This window comes from Leptopilina heterotoma, unplaced genomic scaffold, assembly GCF_015476425.1.
Source record: "Leptopilina heterotoma isolate Lh14 unplaced genomic scaffold, ASM1547642v1 Lhet_350, whole genome shotgun sequence".
Classification (NCBI taxonomy): domain Eukaryota; kingdom Metazoa; phylum Arthropoda; class Insecta; order Hymenoptera; family Figitidae; genus Leptopilina; species Leptopilina heterotoma.
In genome coordinates, this window is record NW_025111032.1 from 383059 (window position 1) to 398747 (window position 15689).

Here is a 15689-nt window from a genome sequence, read left to right on the forward strand (position 1 = left end):
ATTCAAAATGGTAAATACGAACAAATGCCTCAAGGAGATTTATCCTAAAGAAAGGTTCGTGCATTTTAGGAATGATTCAAAGGGAGATACCAAAAGTCAAACAAATTCATTTGGGGATCCAAAACATAGCTGATAGATTTGTCCTCAAGAAACGTTTATGGATCCTAGAACTGACACAAAAGGGCAAATACTGTTATCGAAATAAATTAAAAGATTCAACCGCATAGAAGGTTCGTGGATCTTAGGAATGATTCAAAGCAGGAACCTCAAAGTTCCGATAAACACCACTAGAAGAATTGTTCCCCAAAAAAAATTACGAACTAAGACGGTAATTAATTTTCTAAAAGGAAATTTCTAACTAGAATTAGAATATTTTCCTTCCTTCGATTTCTATCTCGCTAAAGAGTTTAGAAACACGTACCTAAATTACCTTTTCGAATTACTATGACCTCTTTCGGATAATTGCTGATGAATACCAAAATCATCCACCATTATCTAACCTAACCGTGAAAAGTAATCAACCTATTTCTAATTACCAAATGCCAAATGGGGATTTACTGAAGATTGTACCTAATTTTTCTTTCTACTTCCGCTTGAAAATTTATTACTGTGAAAACTGTCTTAAGATTCGAGGTGAATTGCGAGGTAAATAATGAATCGGAGGATAAGGGTCACAATCGGATGAATCTCTCAAAGTGTCATAAAGAATAAATCCTATTACTATATGAACGTGGCTCATAAGAATCTTCGAGGCTTACGATTTGCTTTTGTTACCACTTAACGGATTTGCATTACGTGGTTGAAAACTAATTGCTTCTTAACCACTCGACACATCAGACATCACTTATTTCAAGGCAATTACCATCTTGTTTTTTATATCCAGTAACTTTCGGAAATAAAAAGTAATCTCGAAATCAAAGAAACGGAATAAGGAGTAAATTTGTAATATTCAACTAATCGGAATGAAAATATTTTGAAGTTGATACGAGAATCTACTGCCGACTTGCAATATATGCGACTTTCGGCAAAGGAACAAGACGTAATGGTATTTCGATAACCTCTGTACGATTCTAAATCGTCTCATCCTTTGCACACCCCAAGTAGAATGACTTTCGAATACCAAGAGGTAAAAGGGGAAAGGTCGTATCGACATTGTTCTTGCCATTTTCATTCATACTTTACGGTTATTACATTTTATCGAAAGTTGCTTGAGAACGTATTTTGTTTAGCAATCGAACATCGTATAACTCTTTCCGGAAAACGGTAGAAAGAAGCTCCATTAGAAAGTTTTCAATGCACATCGAATCATTCCTAACAACTTTGTTTTTCTTCAACTTACAAGCGTGCGCTACTCTCGTATATTCATTTTCCTATACAAATAAGCAAAAAAAAAATCATATTTCATTTTCTTCCATGAAGATTGTAAATTCCCAAGGAATTGCATACATAATTCCGATTTTTTTTCCTACACTGAACAAAAAACAAAATTGAAATACAAAAAAGTTTTGTTAGAATGAAGAATTACAAATTTCCGAATTCGAAAACTAGACAGTAGACACGGACGACTTCCACTAAATGCAATGTCACTGGATGAGATTTCCAGAACAATGCATTTTGTGTTTCGTTAGGTGGAGCAGGTATTGTGCATCAAAAAGCATCGCTTGCCAGTCCTGCCATTCAACATTTCGATATCAGCGATTCGAGTACTCGAAATCCGGTCTCGCAACTACCGCTGCCAACTACGATTCCAATTCGTAATAAATCACATCGAATCCCGTCACTCGATTTTTTTTTGTTTTTCTCGTTAAAGGTACCATCTCGTGTGATGCTTTTTGAAATATCGACCTCTACACCCTCGTGCTAAATCATCAACCAAAAAAAAAAATAATAATAACACACCAAAAAAAGAGCACTACATCCGTGGGAAACGTCAGATTCTATATAGAATTTATCTCTAATAAATTACCCCTTTTTTTAGAAGTCCACTACCTCCTTTTTTTTCTCCCACTCATAAATCATAATGTTTCAGATTTCGCATAAACGGATTTATGCATTTTCACACAACCTGATCCCTCTTTAGAAATGGAATGACAAATTTATGTTTTAATAAAAGTGATGATAAACTGTCGTTGTTTTTTTGAGAAATGCGCTTTTCTCATCTTTCGAGTTTAACGCTTTAAATCTATGATTAAGTCTTAGCTGGGAAAAAGGAAATCTTCCATCTCATGACAATGAAATATGTAGAAGGAGGATAATGAGAAGGAGGTGGTAAGGCAGACACACCAAATGCAACCGACTTTCCTTGAATTTTCTCAAAGTTCGCCTTCCATCCCTTCGGAACACCAACAACCTGTTGCTTTGAAACCATTTCCTTGAATTGATCCCACAAGCAAACATACGCTTTCGAAAAAGCGAGATTCGGACAACCGATAACCAATAATGGAAATAGAGGAGTAAATAAACGATTCTGGATTAAATACAAATTGCTTTATATGTTGTCTGATCACGTTCCATAAACAGATGGTTGATTATGGACGAAGAATGGGATATTAGGGAAGGGGATTAAATGATAATTGTAATTATTAATTAGGTGGTAATTAGAATTGATAATTATAATAATAGCTCAGAAATTCACCTGAAAACCCATTGGAAAATTGAGGCTTGACGAATCACGTCTCGTGCAGTTTTTGCCCTTTTGGGTCAAAGTTCCTCTTGAACTTCTCTTGAGAATTTAACGAAAGTCACTAATCGAGACTTCGTAAAAATCAAGTTCAAGAAATAATTCTTAACTTTCGTGGGATTTGCTATGAAGCAAATGTCTTCCCGGTCCAAGTATTTTCAAGAGGGAGGGAATTATGTGAAAGTGGTAATTTGAGGAATTAATTAATAGCTCAGAAATTCACCTGTAAAGCCGGGAGAACAATGTCTCGTAATTCCGTAAAAATAGTCACTCAAAAGATTTCTCAGTAATGACTTCCATAAATTCCCAAGTATCCTGAAAATTTAACGTAGATTTCTAGTCATGTCGCTAAGAATTCCGCATCAAATCAGGAAGTAATTGACAATTTTACATTCCAATTATTACTAACTTTTGTATTTAATTGCAGGCTTTGGATTGAATTCTAGTTTCTAGGAAACCAAAGTTTGCATTTTAGGAATTAAACTACCAGCTCTCCAACCCAATGCTACTGCTATACACTCCTAGATATAGTGCAAGATATCTGTTATCTTTATACTCTCAAGGAGTGCAGAGGCAATGCACGCACTCGCGTTATCATTTCGAGGGCGTACCGGAATAGACACCGTGCCCGGTTTCCTCGTCGTTATATACGTCTCGCAGTCATTTTCACGAGCACACTAAGAAGAACCGTTGAAAAATGGTATTTGCTTGCGCGAAACCTCTTGACGTTGCATTTACTCAAACGACTTTCTAAAGATAAGCACCGACAATAAATTTTTCCATTGACTACCACCTCTACTTTAATAAAAATACTTCCTCTATTTTATAAAGTTTTTTTTCTACCCTCTCTAACCGTGAATTTTAATTTAAGTTGAATCTCCCACCCACACACCACTTGAGAATATTCAGAAATTTTCTGGAATTACTTCTGAGGAAACATAAAATCATTTTTAATAACTTTTTGATATCGGGAAATTGATCCCGAATTTCTGGAGTTTCAAGAGTGAGAGGGATTTTGTTGCTTGGACACAGGAACATTTTTTGGGACATTCCGGGAAGGTTCCATAAATAATTTGTGGGTAATTAATAATAATAGCTCAGAAATTCACCTTAAAACACCCTTTTGGGTCCTCTTGAACTTCTCTTGGGGATTTTTCGAAAGTCACCAATCCGGACTTCGTAAAAGTCAAGTTCAAGAAATTACTGGTAACTTTCAAGTATTTTCAAGAGGGAGGAAATTATGTGGAAGTAATAATTGGGGAATTAATTTTAATAGCTCAGAAATTCACCTGAAAAAACCCCTTGTTACTTTTCTAATTCCGTTCGGAAAAGTAGATGTTTCCTGTTTGGTACTCCTTGGATAACTGACCCCATCTGAAATTTAGAGGGAATTTAATTACCTACATGGAGTCATCTTTTCCTGAATGTATAAAAATTCTATAACTAGATAAGTTTCATCTAAAGAATTGTCACTAACCTCGTATTTTTTTTTGCGTTACAGATCATGAGATCGTAGATCTGGAGTCGTCACGAGAAGCGGTGAAGCCGAAGAGAGTTCCAAAGAAGCCAATAAGGATGAGCTAGCAAAATGAGAGAAATGAAGCAGCATCTGCTGCTCTCGTGGATTGGTTTCTGGCTCTGGCTATTTGCAGTCACAGCCGGATCCCCATCATCCACCGAAGGATCACCAGAAGAAACACTGCCACCTTTTACAACAACAACAGCAATTCCACCAACGACAATTACACCACCCACCACTGAATTAACACCACTAGAAGAATTCCGCTTTACGGAATTAACCTACAATGTCTCAATTTTGGAGAATTCAATTGGTAAGACGTACGTGGTGCCTGAGCAAAAAATGGGTATACAAATTCTCCCTCAGCAAATGTTGGGCGATATTAAATATCGAATAGTGGGCGGTGATAAGGACAAATTTTTCAAAGCCGAGGAACGTATCATTGGTGATTTTTGTTTTCTTTTGATTCGGACTAGAACCGGTAATGTTGATGTTTTGAATCGTGAACGTAATGATAGATATGTTTTGGAAGTGCGCGCCACATCGACAAGGAGGGATAAGAATAAAATTACGGTTCTTGAGGCGGACACAACGGTTGCGGTTTCGGTTTTAGATACAAATGATCTGAATCCTCTTTTCTATCCCACTGAATATGAGGCAACTGTTACTGAGGATACACCTTTACATCGTAGTATTATGAAAGTAATAGCTGAGGACGCCGATTTTGGAAGGAATGGAGAAATTTATTATAGTTTCGCCGAGGAGACGGATCAATTTGCTATTCATCCGGTTAGTGGGGTGATCACACTCACGAGGCCTCTCAGGTAAGGAATATTTAAAGTTCACTAAAATTTGATTTGTTCATGAAAAAAAATTTATATTCATTTTAAAATTCAAATCGACTATCAATTTCACGGAAAGCAATTAATTGCCTTCCGTGAAATTGATGATCGATTTGAATTTCTTATACACGATTTTTTTTTTGATACTAGATTTATGGTTTAAATTGAAATCGTTAGGAATTGAAGGCGAATATTGTTGAACAAATCAGAAAAATGAAATTACAGATACGTGGAGCGAGCGATGCATGAATTGGTGGTGCTGGCAAAGGATCGTGGCGCAATGTACAGGAGCACTGGTGCATCAAGAGCGAGCACAGCAAAAGTGACAATTAAAGTTCGTCAGGTGAATCTCCACGCACCGGAAATCTACGTTCATCATCTTCCCGACATTCTCGAGCACTCGAATGCCGATATTTACGCAATCGTACGCGTCATCGATCGGGACAGTGGTCCACATGGACAAATAGGAAGTCTGGAAATTGTTGGCGGCGATCCGGATGGTCACTTTCGTGTACGACCCTCGACAACACAATCCGGTGAATACAATATCGAAGTGCTACATCTCTTGGACCGTGAGACAGCCCCTCGTGGTTACAATCTCACTCTTCGTGCTGTCGATCGTGGAATTCCCCAACGTTTCAGCTATAAATCCCTTCCCGTTCATCTCACCGATCTCAATGACAATGCACCAGTTTTCAGTCGTGAAATCTACGAAGTCAAAGTTCCCGAGACATCGCCAATTAACACACCGGTAATCCGACTGAAAGTAACCGACGCCGACGAGGGTAAGAATGCACTCGTCTTCCTTGAAATTGTCGGCGGTAATGAGGGTGGTGAATTTTTTGTCAACGCCGACACTGGAATGTTGTATACAGCAGTAAATTTGGACGCGGAGAAAAAGGCCTTTTACACATTAACTGTTTCGGCAGTAGATCAAGGCAATGCCGGAACGCGAAAACAATCCTCAGCGAAGGTGAAAATTTATGTAGTCGACACAAACGATAATGATCCAACATTTGAGCAAACGGACATGTTGGTGTGGATCAACGAAAATGAACCCGCCGGTACAACAGTGGTGAAAGTGACCGCAAAGGATAAGGATTCCGGTGAGAATGCCTATATATCGTACAGTATTGATAATATCAAAAAAGTCCCCTTTGAAATTGATCCATTCACTGGGGTTATTCGAACGCGTCAAGTTTTAGATTACGAAACGATGAAACGTGAATATATCCTTCATATACGAGCTGGAGATTGGGGTCTACCCTATCAGCGGCGAACGGAAATGAAACTCAAGATCAAGATTCAGGACGTGAATGACAATCGACCACAATTCGAAAAGTTTGACTGCAGTGGTCATGTACCGAGATATGTTCCAATTGGATCGGAGATTATAACAGTCTCGGCAATAGACTTTGACGCTGGGAATATTATCAGTTATCGGATCGTTTCAGGAAATGGAGACGGGTGCTTTGCATTGGATTCGGTCAGCGGTGTACTATCCGTCGCTTGCGATCTCAACGAAATTAAAGTATCAGATATGGTGATAAATGTGACTGCAACTGATGGTACACACTTTGCGGATGTTAATAGCATTCATATTCATTTTGTCACGGTGAAACGAAATCTACCATCGCAGGGGAAAATTTTGTCTGACGAAACTGGATCATTTCAGTGTAAGGACACCGGGGTTGCTAGACGATTAACGGACGCAATTGCTTCGGCGGAGAAGAATAATATGCCAGCAATTGAGGATGAACGTTCAATGATGCCTAGTCGGTACGGTGAGAATATTCACGCACCCGAATTCATTGAATTTCCAAGTGAAATAAAAGTTAACGAATCCGTGAAAATTGGGACGACTATTTACAAAATTCGTGCCAGGGATCGAGATTTGGGTTACAATGGGAAATTGGTAATGGGAATATCAGGAGGTGATAGGGATTCGGTGTTTGGTATTGATCCTGACAGTGGGGATCTGAACATCATTGGTCATTTAGATCGGGAGAAGGAAAATGAGTATTTTCTCAATATCAGTGTGTACGATCTTGGTAAACCGCAAAAATCGTCATCGCGAATGTTGCCGGTGACAATTCTTGATGTCAATGACAATGCTCCAAAATTTGAGAAATCTTTGGCTAAGTTTCGTGTTTCGGAGAACGCACTAAATGGGACGAGTATTTTCAGAGCGAATGCTACGGACGCTGATCTTGGGGAGAATGCGAGAATCACCTATTCCTTGGTGACGGATACAAACGATTTTCTTGTCGATCCAGTGACAGGGGTTTTGAGTGTCTTTGGAAAATTGGATCGTGAACGGCAGGAATTTTACGAATTGAGAATACGTGCCAAGGATCATGGTGGTCAGGGTGATACGCCGCCGTTATTTTCCGATGCCATTGTCAGTGTCACGGTTGACGATGTCAATGATAATGCGCCAACTTTTGCACTTCCAAATTACACGGTGAAAATAAGGGAGGACGTGCCTATTTGGAGTGTGGTTGCTGTTGTCGAAGCCACTGATCCAGATGAAGGACCAGGGGGAAGTGTCGAGTACTTTTTGTCTGACGCTATGGAGAGTGAAGGGTTCTTCAAAGTAGACAAAGTGTCGGGTACTGTGAGGACTAATCAGACTTTGGATTTCGAGGAGAGACAGGTTCATACTCTGACAATTATTGGAGTCGATAGGGGAGAGCCGTCTTTATCTTCTGAGACAATGCTAATTGTTGAAGTTGTCGATGTGAATGAAAATCTTCATGCACCTGTATTTGATGACTTTGTTGTGTCCGCGAGTATTTTGGAGAATCAACCGGTCGGTACATTGGTGACAACAGTTCGTGCAAAGGATGCTGACCCTCCTGGTGGCGATTCGAGAATTGGATACAGCATTCGAGCGGGAGATGGCATTGGATTATTCACCATTGACAATGAAGGTCAGTGGAATATTCAATTAATTATAGTTTTAATTCGTTATTATAATTCCAATTGCAAATTCCAGTTATATTATATTTCTCATTTCAAAATCGGAATTCTAACTCCTAAATCAAATTCTTAATTCTTCTTTCTATTTCTAAATTTAACTGCAAATTCTCAATTCTAATTTCTAATTCTAACTCTCAATTCTATTTCCTAATTCTAATTCCTAATTCTAGTTCCTTATATCTAAATCCTAATTTCTGTTTCTAATTTAAATTTTTTTATTCCTAATTCAAATTTCTCATTCGCCATTCGAATTTCAAATTCTAATTTCTAATTTTCAATTCTAATTCCTTACCTTAATTCCTAATTCTAATTCTCAATTTTAATTTTTAATTATTATTTCTAATTCATAATTCTTAATTCTGATTTATAATTGTAACATTTATTTCTAACTCGTAATTCTAATTCTTAATTCGAATTCCCGATTCTGATTCTTTATTCTAATTACAATATTATTATCGAAATTTAATTTCGAAATATGTTTCTGAATTTCGATTGCTAATTTTAATTTCAATTGTAATGTAAAATTATAATTTTTTATTTTATTTCTTAATTCTACATGATAAATGTATTTTCTAATTTCAAATTTCTGAATATAATTTTATATTTGAAATTTCTAATTCCACCTACTAAATAGAAATTCTTATTTAAGATTGCATCTTCTTATTTCTGATTCTAATTCTTAATTCTAAATGGGAATTGTAATACCTAATTCGAATTTGTAATTCTAACTTCCAGTAATTCTTCCTAATTTTAATTCCAAATTATTATATTCTAATTCTAATTCGTAATTACAATTTATAAATTCAATTTCCAATGTTAACTGTTAATTCTAATTTTTATTGGTATTTTCTAATTCTAATGTCTAATTCCTAATCCTAATTACTATTCGTAACTCTAATTCGTAATTCTAATTACTATTCCTAATTCTAATTTGTAATTTCAACTGCTAATTCTAATTTCTAATTATATTTTATAATTTGAATTTCTAATTTCAAAGACCAACAATTTTTTCTAATTCTAATATGCAATTCTCATTTCCAATTATAATTTTCAATTATAATTTCTAATTCCTTATTCTAATTCCTGATTTAAATTCCTAATTCTAATTCCTAATTATAATTCTTAATTATAATTCTTAATTATAATTCCTTATTCTTATTCCTAATAATAATTCTTAATTCTAATTCCTAATTCTAATTCCTAATTCTAATTCCTAATTCTAATTCCTAATTCTAATTCCTAATTCTAATTCCTAATTCTAATTCCTAATTCTAATTCCTAATTCTAATTCCTAATTCGTAATTCTAATTCCTAATTCTAATTTCTAAGTCGAATTCCTAATTCCAATTTCTAATTCTAATTCCAAAATTTTAATTCCTAATTCTAATTCCTAATTCTAATTCCTAATTCTAATTCCTAATTCTAATTCCTAATTCTAATTCCTAATTCTAATTCCTAATTCTAATTCCTAATTCTAATTCCTAATTCTAATTCCTAATTCTAATTCCTAATTCTAATTCCTAATTCTAATTCCTAATTCTAATTCCTAATTCTAATTCCTAATTCTAATTCCTAATTCCTAATTCTAATTCCTAATTCTAATTCCTAATTCTAATTCCTAATTCTAATTCCTAATTCTAATTCTAATTCCTAATTCTAATTCCTAATTCGTAATTCTAATTCCTAATTCTAATTCTTAATTCTAATTTCTAATTCTAATTCCTAATTCTAATTTCAATTTTTAATTATAATTTTGAGTCTAATATTTTATTTTCAATGGATTTCATGAATTCTTAGAATTTTATGAGCATTTTGTAAAATTAGCCATATGTACCTATATAGGTTAATGTTTACATTTTCTATAACTAATTTTTTAAATTGAACAACAATTACTTAAGTACAATTATAATTAGTACAACAATTTATTATGAATTTCATTTTAAAATCAAAGTTGACATTTAATGTAATGAGAGCTCTATGGAAAATGAAATTTAATTAAGAAATTGTAGTTTTTTCTCGCCAACTATTAACATTTTCCTTCTTTCTCCTGCTTCAAAAGGAAAAATGTCAAAAAAAGAACATTCAAAGTGTTATTAAATTAAATTTTTCTCAGCATACATGAGTATCATATTCTCCACTATAATTCTATTATAAAACTCTGGAATTTTCAAGAAATATTTAATTTTATTAAATTTAATTTGCAAATTCAAGAATAAAAATACTAAGGTGATGCGAAACTTTTTTTTTTTTGCTTGTTGAACGAGATTTGAGTGGGGAAATAACTAAGCGTCAAAATTTTGTTACTATAAACTTTTGAAAGTTTGTTATTATTAAAACCCTCTTAAAAACTATATGCCCTCAAGCACCATTCTCAAGTTTTAGTCACTTGAAATGGTTGACATTACACTCCTTTGTCTTCATTCAAAACAGAAAATTCTACAAATTCCATAAGCTCCATAGACTACTTGACATTAATCAAACGCTTTCTATGTGAGCAATTTTTCTCTTTTTTTTCTCTTCCTCTTTTTTTAAATAAAAAACTCATTTAATGCTTTTCTCGATAGTTGTTTTTTTTATTATATAGGATGTATTGGTTAGGGAAAAAAATGTTTTTAACGAGTAGAAATATTTTACACAATTTAACGAGTACAAAAATTCGAATTTTTCACCCAATCAATTCATTTTAAAATTCCACTCGAATTTATACGCGTAGATATTTTTTCTGTTACACACTTGTTCATCTCAAGTTACTTGCAAATCGAAAAAAATATTTTTGTAGATTAATGGCTTTTGCAAAATTTTTTACAATACTTATCAAAAACTATTTTTTCTTTTTTGGAAAAATTTTTTTTAAAATAAATATATTTCACTGAACATTTATGGAAAAAAAGAATTGAAATTAATTGGAAAAAAATGTTATTTGATAATAGAATTTTTTTATTCAACTCATGTAAAAAAATTTTGACACTTAATTTGCTTTCCACTCAAAATCTCGGATAGAAAAAAAAATTTTTATTCTCTCATTGTTTTCTAGCAGAAAGTACAAAAAAAATTTATTGCCACAAATTTTTTTTCAGGAAAAAAATTAATGCTTTTTTTTAGAGTTTATTTGCAATTTAATCTGCAATTAATTCCTTAAAAAAATTTTATTATTTATGAAAATAATAAAATGTTTGCATACAATTTTATTAAAATTTTTTTTTTAAATAATTGAATTCTTTTTGGAACATTTTATTAAAATAGTAGATATTGAAAAGAATTGAAATTAGAAAATTTTTTGAAAATAGTTGAAATTAGAGCAAGCAATACTCATTTTTGCGAAAAGACAATTTTGCGAAATGTCACTTTTGCGAATTGTCATTTTTGCGAAAAGCTATTTTTGCGAATTGCCATTTTTGCGAATTGTCATTTTTAAGAAATGTCATTTTTGCGAATTGTCACTTTTGCGAATCGCTATTTTTACGAATCACCATTTTTACGAATAGTCATTTTTGCGAAAAGTTATTTATACGAATTGTCATTTTTGCGAAAAGTTATTTTTACGAATTGTCATTTTTACGAATTGTCAATTTTCCGAAAAGTCATTTTTGCGAATCGCCATTTTTGCGAATCGACATTTTTACGAATTGTCATTTTTGCGAAAAATACAATAGAAGACTTGTAGGTCTATAAATTCACTATTGTATTTTTCGCAAAAATGACAATTCGCTAAAATAAAATTCGAAAAATTGACAATTCGTAAAAATGGCGATTCGCAAAAATGACTTTTCGGAAAATTGACAATTCGTAAAAATGTCGATTCGCAAAAATGACTTTTCGCAAAAATAGCTTTTCGCAAAAATGACAATTCGCAAAAATGGCAATTCGTAAAAATGACTTTTCGCAAAAATGACTATTCGCAAAAATGTTTTTTCGCAAAAATGCCATTTTACAGAAATGTCTTTTCGTAAAAATGACAATTCGCAAAAATGACTTTTCGGAAAATTGACAATTCGTAAAAATGGCGATTCGCAAAAATGACAATTCGCAAAAATAGCTTTTCGAAAAAATGACAATTCGCAAAAGTGACATTTCGCAAAATTGGCTTTTCGCAAAAATGAGTATTCGCAAAAGTGCAGTTCGGTAAAATGACATTTCGGAAAAATGACATTTGGGGAATAATCATGCGCCTTTTTTTATTATAATTGATGATGAAAAAAAAATATAATAATAATAATAATAAAAAAAAGAATAATTTTAATAATAATAATAACAATAATAATAATAAAATAATGTTTAGTGTACAAAAAAACTTTTTTCTTTTATATGTTCGATTTATCAATAAAAAAAAACACTTTGGTGAAAAATAAAGTTGTTGCAGTAAAGGTGAAAATTCAATTGAGACGAAAAATACATTTACCGTTGCGTTTGATCGTGTTTATATATATATATATATATATATATAGTTTGAAGCAAGTAAAAACTAAAGCCGTTTTCGTAGGCAAACCTATCGTAAATCCGTACGAGAGTAACGCATCGATGCCTGTCGCATTGACATTTCGAACGATAAAGCACATTGAAAGTAAATGCGCGTGAGGGTAGATGTACAAAAAAAAAAAAAAAAGAAAAAGAAAAAAAGAAAACGACTACAATTCTGAAGCACATCGTTCTCACTTTAATCAGGTTCAACGAGCATACATATATACAGCGAACGCACTATTTCTAAAAAAAAGAAATTTCTCCACAATTCAAAAGCAAAATTTCATACAGTTCATACGAAATATTGATCTTCCCTTTTATTGTTGAAGGAAGAAAATGAAAATAACACGCACTCACACACATATAAAAAAGGAATAAAATAAATACATTGTCAGTGATATGCATATTCAATAGGTGTAAATATTCATAAGTTGTCGCGCTGGATACAACCGCTACCTTCTGTATACTATACTGATGTCGTTATGTCTCTGTGTGTGTGTGTATTCCGTCGGGCGCTTTCATTTCAATGAATTTTCATTTTATTAGTCGCGCATAAACAGTGATTAACAGTCTTGGCAACTGGTGGTCAACAACTAATGTTCCCAATCCAAAAACCCTCGACGATTTTATAGCGGATAACAATATCGGTTTGAAAGGACTTTATAAAGCTTTTCAATTGGATGATCCTCCACTCATTCTGCTCTAAAATAGCATTCATTGTCCATTCAACAAGATCTTTTTTTTTTTTTTGCTTTTGGGATTTTTTCGAATTACGTTATTTGCGCCAAATTTATTTGCATTTAAATTATTCGATTTCAAATTCGAAAAAATAACAGTGAAAAGAATGAAAAGTGACGGGGTTTCGATGAAATTCGAGTGATTTTTCACCCCAAAATAGGCGCCATATTGGATTCGCCATTTTGAATTTTGCAAATCCAATGTTAAAATAGATGTTAATCATCAAAAAAAAAAAAACGGCCAAGGGACAAGTTTCCATCGATTTTCGAAAGAATAGCCGCCATATTGAATCCGCCATTTTGAATTTTGTAATTCTAATAATAATATCGATTTTTACCTAACAAAAGTTCTCTAAGTAATAACTCTTGAGTGATTCTGGTCATTTTTAAAAAAATTTGCAACCATATTAAAAATCTGCTTTTAAATTAATTGCAGATTAAATTGCAAATAAATTCTGAAACTATTTTTTATTATATTTAAAGCGTTGTTATTATTTTCTTTTGATGATAAAAAAAATCTAGAAAAAAGTTTATGGTTAAAAGAAGCTTATTAATTTCTCTTTTCTGAATATGCACTTTCTTTAACTTATAAATAGTATAGCGATAACAATTATTCATAAAAAATTCCGATCCTATGACAAGATATTATATCGTTTACCATCAAATAAAGGAAAAAAAATATTTCTTTATTTCTGTATAAATATTTCCGATGGAATTTCTATTTTATTACGATTTTCGATGGAATTTTATTGAAAATTCGATTTTATTTCCACTTCCGATGGAATTTTGAAGAAATTTCGATTTTATTACGATATCCATGGAATTTCCATTTTATTACGATTTCCGATGGAATTTTATAAAAATTTCGATTTTCTTACGATTTCCAAGGAATTTTAATTAAATATCGAGTTTATTACGATTTCCAAAGGAATTTCAATGGAATTTCCATTTTATTACGTTTTCCAATGAAATTTTATGGAAATTTTGATTTTATTACCACTTCCGATGGAATTAAAAAGGAATTTCGAGTTTATTGCAATTTCCGATAGAATTTTAATGAATTTTCGATTTTTTTACGATTTTCAAGAAATTTTAAGGAAATTTCGAGTTTATTACGATTTTCAAAGAAATTTCTACTTTATTACGATTTTAGATAGAATTTTAATAAATTTTCGATTTTTTTACGATTTCCAAGGAATTTTAAGGAAATTTCAAGTTTATTACGATTTCCAATGGAATTTCACTGGCATTTCAATGAAATTTCCATTCTATTACGTTTTCCAATGGAATTTTATGGAAATTTTGATTTTATTAGGTATACCACTTCCAATGGAATTTAAATGGAATTTCGCGTTTATTGCAATTTCCGATGGAATTTTAGGGAAATTTCGATTTTTTTACCAATTTCCAATGGAATGTAATGAAATTTTCATATTTTACGATGTTCAAGGAATTTGAAGAAAATTTCGAGTCTATTACGATTTCCAATGGAATTTTAATTGAATTTCCTTTTTCATTACGTTTTCCGATTTAATTTTTTAGAAATTTAGATTGTTTTAATATTTCTAAGAAATTTCAAGGAAATTTCGAGATTATTACGATTTACAATGGAATTTCAATGGAATTTCCATTTTATTACGTTTTCCGATTTAATTTTTTAGAAATTTAGATTTTATTACCACTTCCGATGAAATTTAAATGGAATTTCGAGTTTACTGCAATTTCCGATGAAGTTTTAATGAAAATTTTTAATTTTTTTAAGATTTCCAAGAAATTTTAAGGAAATTTCGACTTTCTTTTTCAGAAATTGAATTGAAAATTTAATTATCAAATCACATTTTTTTAAATTAATTTTAGTTCTTTTCATTTTTTTATTTTCTATCTAAATGTTTAGTTGAACATAATTTTTTTAATGAGGGTGAAAAGAAAAACAATCTTAAAAATTTTTTTAAGCGAATTCGAATAATTTCTGTAAAATTTAGCCGCCATATTGAATCGGCCATTTTGAATTTTAAAAAAGTAATAACGAATTCGTAATCAATGCTCCAAAAAAAAAGCTTCTTCAAGCGATTCCGATTTTTTTCTGTGTATTCAATTTAAATTTAAATTCGAACTCAATTCAGTAAAAATTTCGCATTAAAATGGATTTTCGATTTTACTTCCAGTGATCATAATTTTAACACTGAGTTTTTATCAACTTTTTTTGATAAATTTTACATCGATGTCGAATAAAATTAAATTCTGTGTATTATAGGTATTATTATATAAAGTACAATTCTCTTTCTTCTATGAAATCAGTTCTCGTTACAAACACCTGAGAAAACTTTTTTTTTCTCTCTCTCTCTTTCTTGCAAATAAAAAGGAGAAGAGTGCGCAACATTTGCATGGGGAATGTGCTTGCGGGTGGAATGCATTTTTCTCTCATAGGATTATTATTTCCTCGTTGTAGAATGTCTACTTCGCCCACACGT

General features: G+C 32.2%; 1 protein-coding gene across 3 annotated transcripts in view; it reads left to right on the top strand.

Moving 5' to 3' along the window:
• LOC122505215 (fat-like cadherin-related tumor suppressor homolog) overlaps positions 1-15689 on the top strand; it is a 535247-nt gene that overhangs the window by 242731 nt on the left and 276827 nt on the right. For all 3 annotated transcript variants that reach the window (XM_043616706.1, XM_043616703.1, XM_043616704.1), the window contains exons 2-3: positions 4182-5023; positions 5267-7974. In XM_043616706.1, the coding sequence (XP_043472641.1) occupies positions 4269-5023; positions 5267-7974 (3463 nt within the window). In that variant the 5' untranslated portion in view covers positions 4182-4268. The remainder of the gene's footprint in view (positions 1-4181; positions 5024-5266; positions 7975-15689) is intronic.